We start from the raw sequence: 9,738 nt of genomic DNA, 5'->3' as shown, positions 1-9,738 counted from the left end.
GAAACATCCGGAGAAGACGTTCTGGTCGCTCGAACGTGGAATAACTGCAGGACTTGTTAACTCACAAGGATTACTGGACAATATTAAAAAAACAAATAAAAAAAACATGTCGACGTCGTCCCTTCCCATCTTAGATGACGGCGATCCCCGACTTAAACTGAAGGTGGAAAACAGAAAAAGAAACATTTTTGTAACACAGTTGGAAGACAACAGGTAGGCCAGAGATCTTCTCATGCAATGAGAGTCAGAATGTCAAATCTATTTCTCATAAGCCATTTGTCAATGTATCGACTGAGTGGTTCTGAAAATCTATTTCTCATCAGACACAGAAAGGAGGAAAATGTCAACCACCTCCCCGTTGTGACGGAGGTGAGACTGAGTGCCATAAAAATAAGGATCCGATGCTGCATGTCGACCCGAAACTTTAGAAAATAGAATATTAAAATAGCAACACAGAATATAACGTGTTGTGGCCTGCGGTTACTCATTTTGTTGTTGTTGATATTTTGGTGCGTGGAGTTTGAGTGTTTATCATACGTTTAGACTTCCAGCAGAGTTCTTGAGGCTGGAGTGAACACTTTGCAAAAGACCCTGATTCTGAAGAAACAGTTTGAGTTGGACAATGTGAACCAGCAACTCGCACGCAAGCAACAAGAGTTTAAGAACCGCATGGAGGCTCTCGCTCGGAGAAGGTCTGAATTGGAACTAAAACAACAGGAGGTAAAATAAAAGCCTGTGAAACTGCATGAATTATTAAGCTCTAGATATATGGAGTAATATGTTGTACTTTCACCCAGACTGCAGAGATGGCGATGAAGTTTGAGAAGTTTGTGGCTGATAATGAATTGAAGCGGCGCCGAGCGCTGAGCGAGTATGAGGCTGCACTCGAGCTGAACATTTCTAAACAGAGAGAGATCGAAGATCTGACGGATCAGCTGAAACAACTCAGAGCCAGGTGGGAACATTCAGCCCACGCCTTCATGTGACGATCCCGCCGACACTCCTAACCTCAGGTTTCTTTCCATTTATCAATCCACAGAAAGCGGGTTTTAAAGCGGAGACTGTCAAAATACAAAATCTATGAGGACTACTTGATCAAAACAGTTGATCATTTCCCCAGCAGTAAGTCAAACAAACCTTTACACAAATCTGCTGTGCTTTTCCCGAGTTAATTACACAGCTGCAGTTAAATGGACCAAACGGCACCATGTCTTTCAGCTTACCCTGACAATGGGTCGGAATCTTTGGTCATGCCCATCATTCGGCGCCACGAGACCCTGTCCATCACCCACCGGGACCTGCTGCAGCGCTTGGGGCGCCTGGAGGAGGAGGTGGAGCAGAGCCAGCGACAACTGCTGGCCATGACGCAGGAGCACAGTATTAAAACATTGGTCAGACCCACATACACACACAGATGTTCATCTTTGCTTCAATGGTTGATATCAAATGGACAACCAGAGGTTTTTTTTTATGTGTGTTGCAGATGGCCAATAAGGAACTGTCTGAACAGCGGACCGAGTTAGAAAACCTCAAAGAGAAGAACAAGCAGGCAGAGGTTAACCTGCTGATGGAGCAAGGCCTGTCCAGACAGAAGGTATAGGCTCTCAAGATTATGAGTTGGAAAGGACCCTGAGCTCATTTGCAGATTTAGGGATAGAAATATTACGACATGTGCTTATTGTCACTCAGGTTGAAGAAGAGGGTCGCATGCTTATGGCGATCAACAATCTTGCAGAGCAGTGTTATATATCAGCATACGGACCTCTGACCAACATGAGCATACTGACAATGATGGACATGGTCAAGGTAATGTCTTCAGAAAATAGTCGCTTGCTTCATGGTGGTGATTTATTCCTTTAACTTCTTTTTAACTATTAGTTGGTTTTCAGGAGTACATCCTGGACAAGGCAGACACGGAGAGGCGAGCAAGGAGACTGATGGAGTCGGGGTCAGCAGTGATGAATAGAACAGCTGCGAAAGACAAAAGAGAGAGGGGGTCAATGAAGGGCTTCGGCAGTAAAACACAAATTAAAAGTTCAAGTAAAGTTAGCAGAAAGAGTGAGACAATGAGTTGATGTGGAAGGTTAACAACTCACCACAGTGTCACTGCCCGATGTAAGTTTGTTGTGAGTGTGAGAATTACTTTTTGACCTTGGAAGCAGTAGTTTGACAAGAAAAACTACAAACTGGCAATCATGTGCACCAGGTCCACTGATGAAGAACGGGATGCATGGAAACTAAAACTGTATATTGAGAATATTGTATATTGATATTCCACATCATTACAAAAAAAGCAAAGGTTACCTTAAGAAAATTTGCATACGTTTTAACAGTAGACCGTTTCCCTAGAAAACCATTTGACAAAAAAAACACGTTTGATCACTGACAAGGTTTGCTGACACACCTAATAGATGAGACAGGAGCAATTCTAGCAATGTTAATTACGCATACACTAGCATACATCTTATTTATACACATTCATTTTAATTTGACGATCAATTAGTGATGTAGGTTACCGCCGCGGACGCGTTGATTCTTTATGGATGTGGATATTCTTCATTGGTCAAAACAATTTGAGAACATTCTCAGTAGTTTGGTTCCCCTGGCTGTAAATAGACATGCTGACAGGAAAATGCAAGTAAATGCAAGTAAGCAAAACTTGTGCCAAGATCCCTTTGTCACCATCTGAAAGTGGTTTAAATAATGAGTAATAAGTTAAAGGTTCTCCACATCATGCAGAACCAAATCCTTCCACCTTTTTCAATTTATGTTGCGCATTTGTAAGCTTTGACATATTAAACGTTTAGACATAATTAGGCTACTTGTTTTTTTTCTGTGACTGAAGACGTTCGAACAGACACATATGATGCATTATTGTGGGAAATAGACAGAGAAAGACAAACGCTGCACTGTCCCTTTAACGCGACCACGTGGTCTCTGCAAACATCCGGTTCCCACAAAATGGAAATACGATTGCAACAATGTTTCGACACACAGCTTTGACGCACGTATATTCTTGCTCAAACGTGACTGCGTGTTTCTCCGCACATTGCGCCCGTACTGCGCGGAAAGACGAAGGCATGTCGTGCGAGTAGTCCGCCCCCGGTGCCCGGCGTCTCTTCGGCTGGTGAAGCGGCTCGTTCCTCGACAGATGGAGGAGGGCAGCCTGGTCTCCTGCCGAGAGGACATCTCTTCGCTGTTTCCAGAGCAAACGCCGTGTGCCAAATACAAAGTAGGGGGGCAAATAGTCGGGCTGGGTTGTTCAAGTGCTATTGAAACTACTGCCCCCCCCCCCCTTAAAGACTCAAATAACCCATCTAAAACTGCATAATAATCAGCCCTATTGTCCTTTTGTTAGGATTTAAGCGGTCAGTTTTCCACCGTCAGACAAGTGCGCGGAGATGGAAACTGCTTCTACAGAGCGCTGTGCTTCGCCCACCTGGAGTCGGTGCTGCACAACGCCAGGGCTTTGCAGAGGTCAGTGGTCGCCATTACGGCCATTTGTGCAAAGATGGAATCGCCCTCGGGTCTGAGGTGCTCACGTCTCACCGGTTTGGCTTTTCAGATTTAAGGAGACAGTTGTTCGCACCTATGAGGACTTTTCTTCTGCGGGATTCGACGAGACGTCCTTCAAGCATCACCTGAACACAGTAAACGACGCGGCCCTTCTTCCAGTTAATGTATTGACTCGTGACATGTAAAGTCAGGAAGTGTTCATCAAAGGTGGATTTAGGGTTAGGAACGAACCATTTCTTATTCTAATAGCAACAATACAAGCCAACTACTAGTTTTGGCCTTTGTGCTCCATGCTGCACCACAAAGGTGTTTGTAATGGTACACAGATAAAAGGGCTAAACAATCATTTATATTAGTGTTTTTATATTAATGTCAATCTCCTGAATTACATTCACAAGCCATCTCTTGGATACGAACTACAGAGCTCTGTGCAACCTGTCATCTACCGTCTGTTTTACCGGCGATGGCTAATCTGGTAAAGGTTAGCACCAATTGGACTCAACATCTGGAAAGTCCACTCATGCTTCAGTTTCTCAGTGTAACCGCTAAATAATCCCCTGCTTTCAATATATATTTTTTGAAATAAGTTATCAAAAGGTGCACGCCCGGTGCAACTAGTTGAAACCGACTTGTGTAAATACCTGGTATATATCCCCTGCAGGTCGTCGACGTGGTGGAGCGGTGCCAGGCTGACGAGCAGGAAGACACGCTGCTCCGGCTGTTCAACGAGCAGATGACGTCCGACAGCGTGGTGCAGTACCTCCGGCTGCTCACCTCAGCCCACCTGCAGAACCAGGCCGAGTTCTTCTGCAACTTTGTGGAGGCCCCCAACCTCCTAGTCTACTGTCAGCAAGTGTGTAAAGCGCCGCCGCCGCCATCTAGTGAAAAGAATTGCAGACCTATGGTTTTCACAAAGGGGTGAGTCGAGGAATTATATGGTTTGGTAATGTTTTTCGCTCTCGTCCTTCAGGAAGTGGAGACCATGGCGATGGAGTGTGATCACGTGGACATCCTAGCTCTGTCCCAGGCCCTGGATATTTGCATCCACATTGTTTCCATGGAGGGCGATGAACAGCAGGTGGCTCACCATGTCATTCCAGAAGGCGCCGAACCCTCCCTGCACCTCCTCTACCAAACGTCACATTATAACATTCTCTACCCGCGACCTCAACACTGACCGGAGACCCACGAGGACTCTGCTCCACTCAGGAAAAGTGACACTGGTGGAATAAAAATCCCCACTGGGCTTTGAGACACTTCCCAAAACAGGTTTATATAAAGTCTTGCAGTGTACAGCGGGTCAACATTTGCAATTACATTTTGGGTTTTTGCACATTGTGCAATAAGTATTTGAACAAATCGAAATGAATTCATGAAAACCCATTTACGTGACATCAACATTCACACAAAGCGTGTCAAAGATGGCTTCTCTAAAAACACACATTCCATCAACATGTCACTGCTGCTGCTCCTTTTTCCGCTGCTGCGCACCCGCTTTCTTCTTCAACTTCCGTTTGTCCTCCTGGGTCGAAAGACTGGTGAGGGCATTTCCCCTCCCACCTACGGGCAGGTGAGGCATGGAGAGCCTTCCCATTTGAGTGGGGTACTTGGACTTATTCATATTCCTGAATACCGGCTGGGAGATCAGATGCTTCAGATGCTTTTTCATCCCTTTCACCGCCCTCTGCTGCCCTCGGTCACCACCGTCGTCGTCGTTTCCTCTGCCTGCGGACATAAGATGGTATACTCAGTTGTCTGTATTGGAACAATTTTAAATAAAGTGAAACCTGGTGCAGAACATGTCGTGTTATGTCGGCCTCACCAATTAAAAGATCCTCATCCAGCTCAAGCTCCAGCGCCGCCGCGGCTTGTTTGAACCAGGAGTTGTGCTGCTTCTCCTTGCTGTTGTAGAACTCAATCTTCTCGATCTGATGTGCCAAGTTTACCCGCTCCTGTGGAGAAACCCATTCAACCGTGAACAATCTGACCATCTATTTAAATGGCACAAAAAGGCCAGAGCTATTGCTGGAGCTCACCTTGATGGCTTCCATGCATTTGGTCTCTATGGGGAACATGGGAAGATCCTCGTCTTTCCCGAGGGCCTTGTAGATCTTTTTGAAGTTCATCATGTCGTCTGGGCCTACCAGCAGCAAACTCAGACCCTCTTTGGTGGCTCTCGCGGTTCTGCCACTACGATGGACGTAAGTCTCAGAAGTCCGGGGAACCTGGTGTTCACACGGGGACATGATTAAACATTACAGCCGGTACCGGTAACACCAAGGCTCTTTATGCACAGTATTCCTGGACAAAGGCTCAGTGAAACATGCTACAGCTCATTTTTACCTGTGTTTATTATATAAAATAAAATGGCTTTTAGAAATACTAACTGATGTGGACAAAGCTTACCTGGTAGTGAATGACATGCTCAACATTTGGGATATCCAGTCCTCGAGCTGCCACATCAGTAGTCAGCAGAACACAACTGAGAATGACATTTTGATATGGCGTCAGTAATCAATGAGTGGAATGAAGGCGTTGATCACATGTCAGCAGAGTAACAAAGTAAAGATGCTAAATGAGATTTTCTCAGCAACTTTTTAGAGTAACCTTTACAAGACTCAATGGTGAGTTTTTCTGAGCTCAAAATAAACCATCTCAACCTGTACAAGTCTATAGTTTATGCTCAATTATTTTGTTTCTTTTGGCACGGGAATCCTGGCCAGAACGGCAGCAACACAAGCACATAGTGTGTGCAAACCTCACCTCTCCCTCTCGGCAAACCTTTCCAGGTTTTTGAGCCGTTGCTTCTGGTGCATGTTTGCATGGAGGGGCAGTGGAGTACAGTCCATGATGACCAGCAGAGAGCTCAGTCTCTTGATGCAGTCTATACTGTTTGCAAACACCATGGTGCGGCCGGGATACTGGAGCAGAAAGTAATAAAGGTAGAAGTCCTTCTCTTCCTTCTGACAATGGATTTGGGTCTCGGTCAAGCTCTCCACTGTTGCCTCCTTCCTGGTCAGGTCAATGATTTTGGGTTTGGACTTGATCCCCACTTTGCTCATCAGAGTTTCCAGCTGGTTCCTCTGGTCCAGATTCTTCCTCTTCTTCTGCAGAAGGCGCGTGGGCATGCTGTGATCCATGGTCAGTGTGGCAGAGAACACAAAAGTCTGCCTCTTGGGATTAAAGTCATCGTTGTTAAGCATCTCCAGCAGATTCTCCAGCTCTGCAAAGTGGCCTCTCTCCACCATGCGATCCGCTTCATCAATGACCAGGCACCTGAGCAATAACACAACCGAGAGGAGTTAGTCAAAAAATGAACAGCAAAAAAGTTTGTTGTCGTCCACCAACATTGTACTGAAAATACATAAAATGTGAGAACATTAAAAACCCAAGGATCCTACACAATAAGGAACCTTGTCCCAGAAGAAATCAAATCTGTGATACTTCCACCACATGCAGATAAACAAATGAGAAATAAATAGAAACTCTACTTTACTTTGAGATTTTCATAGTTTGTTTTTATGAGAGTACAGTGGGAGACAGTTTATTGTACTTATTGTACTGAAACTGATAACATGTCTGCACTATGTTGCAATTAATCATTAATCAGACTGTGCAAGTCTGGAAAGATAAAACCACACAGCAAATGTCTAGACACATGTGATACTGATACCTGAAATATATTGCCATGTCATTTTTTTTACCATATTGCCAAAGCATATAAAAGAAATTGTGACTAACTTGAGCTTTCTCAAATTGAGCAGATGTGGATGTTTCTCCTGGATCAAGTCCCACAGACGTCCTGGAGTGGCAATGACGATTTCGGGTCTTCGCCTCAGCATCCTTCGTTGTTTCTCTTGTGCCATTCCACCCACCACTATCGCCGTTTTGATGTCTGCGTAAGAGCCACACAATAAGTATCTTGACAATGATAATTACGTTTAATTATAAAAAATTAAAAAAAGTACCCCGGGGAATCATAAATCCCGGCAGGAGTTACCGGTAAATTTGGCGACGGCATCTATGTGGTGCTTGACCTGAACAGCCAGCTCCCTGGTGGGAGTGAGCACCAGTCCGAGCAGAGGCTGACTGCGTCCAGCCGCGGCTTTTGCTTTTTCTGGTTCGGCGGCGGCGAAGTCAAACTCGGCCTTTTCGATTACTTGATCGGGGCTCTCGTCGCCATCTTTTTCGTCACCGCCGTCTTCGCTGTCACGTTCGTCCGGGTCACCTTGATCCCGCTCTGTGACGCTTCCCCCCTCTTCTCCCTCTGTGTCCACGTTCTCCTCCTGGCCTTCCTCTATTGTGGACTCATCTACAGATGGTAGATAAAAACGCTCCCCCCTTTTCACGGTCGATTCAGCGTTGTCGTCGCCATCACCATCATCATCATCTGGCCTTTTCGATCTGTCACGCCACTCCAGGATGGCGTGGATCATGGGAATCCCAAAAGCCAGCGTCTTCCCGCTTCCTGCGATGAGAGATTAGCTTCACTTATGGAACCATGAGGACGCACCGCAATGGTGCATTTAAAACAATGTAGGGGGGGGGGGGGTAATCTTACCTGTCTCAGCCGCCCCCAATATATCCATTCGATCCCTGATGGCTGGAGGCAAAGCCAGGGCTTGTATGGGACTTGGTGAGCTAAAACCAAGACTGCTGAGTGCCTTCAGCACCGGCGAGGGGACGAACAGGTCCTTCCAGGCACTCACATCAGCACGTTTGTCACTGCAGTCAGATCTTGCTGCATTTGTCCAATTCTTTATCTGCTTTTTGTTTTTAGGATGCTTTACAACTTTTTCTTGAGGGGCTTTTTCTTTGTCCGCAGCTTGAGGTTCTGATTTAGACTCTTGGTTCGGCAGTGCGTCTGGACTTTTCTTCTCCTTTATCGGTTTCTTTTTCCTCTTCTTCTTGCTCTTCTTTGGGGGTTTTAATTGGGCCTCTGAACTAACTGCTAACGTTGTTACATCTTTGGAGGCCTCTTCCGGAGGCTTTTCGCCGTCTCCTGCCTCCTCACCTGCAGCTACATAATTCTGTAGCAGCTCTTCAGCAGTCTCCTCTGGTCGGTCAGATTCCTGTGGGCCCTGTTTCTTATTTCTCTTATTTTTGGCTTTCTTCTTGACTGGTTCAGCTGCGTTCTCCCCGTCTTTACCCTCCACATCCACCTTCTCTCCAGCCTCTTTTGCCTCGCTGGCCTTTCTCTTGGTTTTCTTCTTCTTCTCCCTCGTGGGTTCCTTTGTTTGTTTGTCAGCAGCAGCAGCAGCCTTCTCGGGGTCTACCAACCGGTAATCTGTCAGCTCTTCAAAACACACCAGGGTCTCCATTCCTTCCTCGGAGAAGACGCTGGGGTCGATCTCCACAGCCTTCCAGTTGCCTTTCACGTGGACGCTCCGTTTGGCTGGTCTCCTCTTGCCGGAGAACGGACGCTTGTTTCTGGGCATCATCCTCGTCGTCTTCATTTTCCTACAAATGTACACCGAGTCACGCCGATTTGTTGCTCCTCTCAAACGGAGCTGATATGCGCGTGGCGTTACGTGTGTACTGTATAGAAAATCCGCCCCTAAAAATGTCCGACCCGACTGGATTGGTACACCACAAACAACAAAATAACAATTATAAGTAAAAGTGATGAAACAGAAACAACTACCTTGACTGGATTTGCTTTTTTTTTAAGTCAAAAGTATCGCTACGAACGATGACAACCACGCATTGCACGAGGGCGCCGCCATGACAGTTTTGATCACGTGGTCAGAAAAAACTTTATCGGTCAAACGACGTTTACAGAGTTCTCTCTTCCGCAGGATGACGCGGCTGATGGAAAAAATGTTTTTCCTGTTAAGTAGAGTGATCAGGAGCCAGCTTTCTGTAGATATAGTGAGTATAGTATATTTAGCAATCAGGTTTTGATATATTTTAAAGAGATATAAACTCAGTGTTTGAGCTGACAGGTCTTATACGGCAAACTGTGTTGTTTTTACTTTCTTGTAGGGCACCTTTAATAAACAGCTGAGACGACGTCAATACACTAAATCTATTATCTTCACCCAATAACGACACCAATACATCGGTTGCTGGTGAATCAAGTATCAAACACCACGTTTGCATTGTTGTTGTTGTTGTTGCATTGTTACATTTTATGTTGGTAGTTTGCCAAATCAGAAAAAGCCATCAGTAGATATATATATATATATATCAATAAATCTTTGGCTGAGGATTTTGACAATA

General features: G+C 45.5%; 3 protein-coding genes across 4 annotated transcripts; 2 read left to right on the top strand and 1 right to left on the bottom strand.

The window, feature by feature from the left end:
- The first annotated feature begins 78 nt into the window (after positions 1–78).
- Positions 79–2,813, top strand: ccdc197 (coiled-coil domain containing 197). Of its 2 annotated transcripts, none has more exons than XM_040200431.2 (9): positions 79–213; positions 324–369; positions 544–720; positions 798–955; positions 1,040–1,122; positions 1,219–1,391; positions 1,484–1,594; positions 1,690–1,806; positions 1,890–2,813. In XM_040200431.2, exons 1-9 carry the CDS (start codon positions 107–109, stop codon positions 2,073–2,075), a joined length of 1,158 nt encoding a protein of 385 aa, XP_040056365.2. In that variant the 5' UTR covers positions 79–106; the 3' UTR covers positions 2,076–2,813. The 2 variants fall into 2 exon arrangements, with proteins under 2 accessions (XP_040056365.2, XP_040056367.2); XM_040200433.2 differs by having other exon boundaries at positions 1,879–2,813.
- On the top strand, positions 2,152–5,314 carry LOC120833379 (ubiquitin thioesterase OTUB2). Its single transcript, XM_040200438.2, has 5 exons — positions 2,152–3,232; positions 3,359–3,477; positions 3,566–3,650; positions 4,178–4,369; positions 4,487–5,314. Exons 1-5 carry the CDS (start codon positions 3,152–3,154, stop codon positions 4,691–4,693), a joined length of 684 nt encoding a protein of 227 aa, XP_040056372.1. The 5' UTR covers positions 2,152–3,151; the 3' UTR covers positions 4,694–5,314.
- On the bottom strand, positions 4,764–9,260 carry ddx24 (DEAD (Asp-Glu-Ala-Asp) box helicase 24). The gene is made up of 8 exons (XM_040200426.2): positions 8,078–9,260; positions 7,517–7,984; positions 7,258–7,411; positions 6,280–6,792; positions 5,923–5,998; positions 5,553–5,741; positions 5,339–5,468; positions 4,764–5,241 (listed from the first exon to the last, which is right to left on the bottom strand). The coding sequence occupies exons 1-8, from the start codon at positions 8,970–8,972 to the stop codon at positions 4,973–4,975; spliced, it is 2,694 nt and encodes an 897-aa protein (XP_040056360.2). The 5' UTR covers positions 8,973–9,260; the 3' UTR covers positions 4,764–4,972.
- Between the last annotated feature and the right edge of the window lie 478 nt (positions 9,261–9,738).

This window comes from Gasterosteus aculeatus, chromosome 15 (assembly GCF_964276395.1).
Source record: "Gasterosteus aculeatus chromosome 15, fGasAcu3.hap1.1, whole genome shotgun sequence".
In the NCBI taxonomy this organism is placed as follows: Eukaryota; Metazoa; Chordata; class Actinopteri; order Perciformes; family Gasterosteidae; genus Gasterosteus; species Gasterosteus aculeatus.
Note: the sequence above shows the minus strand (reverse complement) of the source record. Positions and strands in the feature narration are given on the sequence as shown.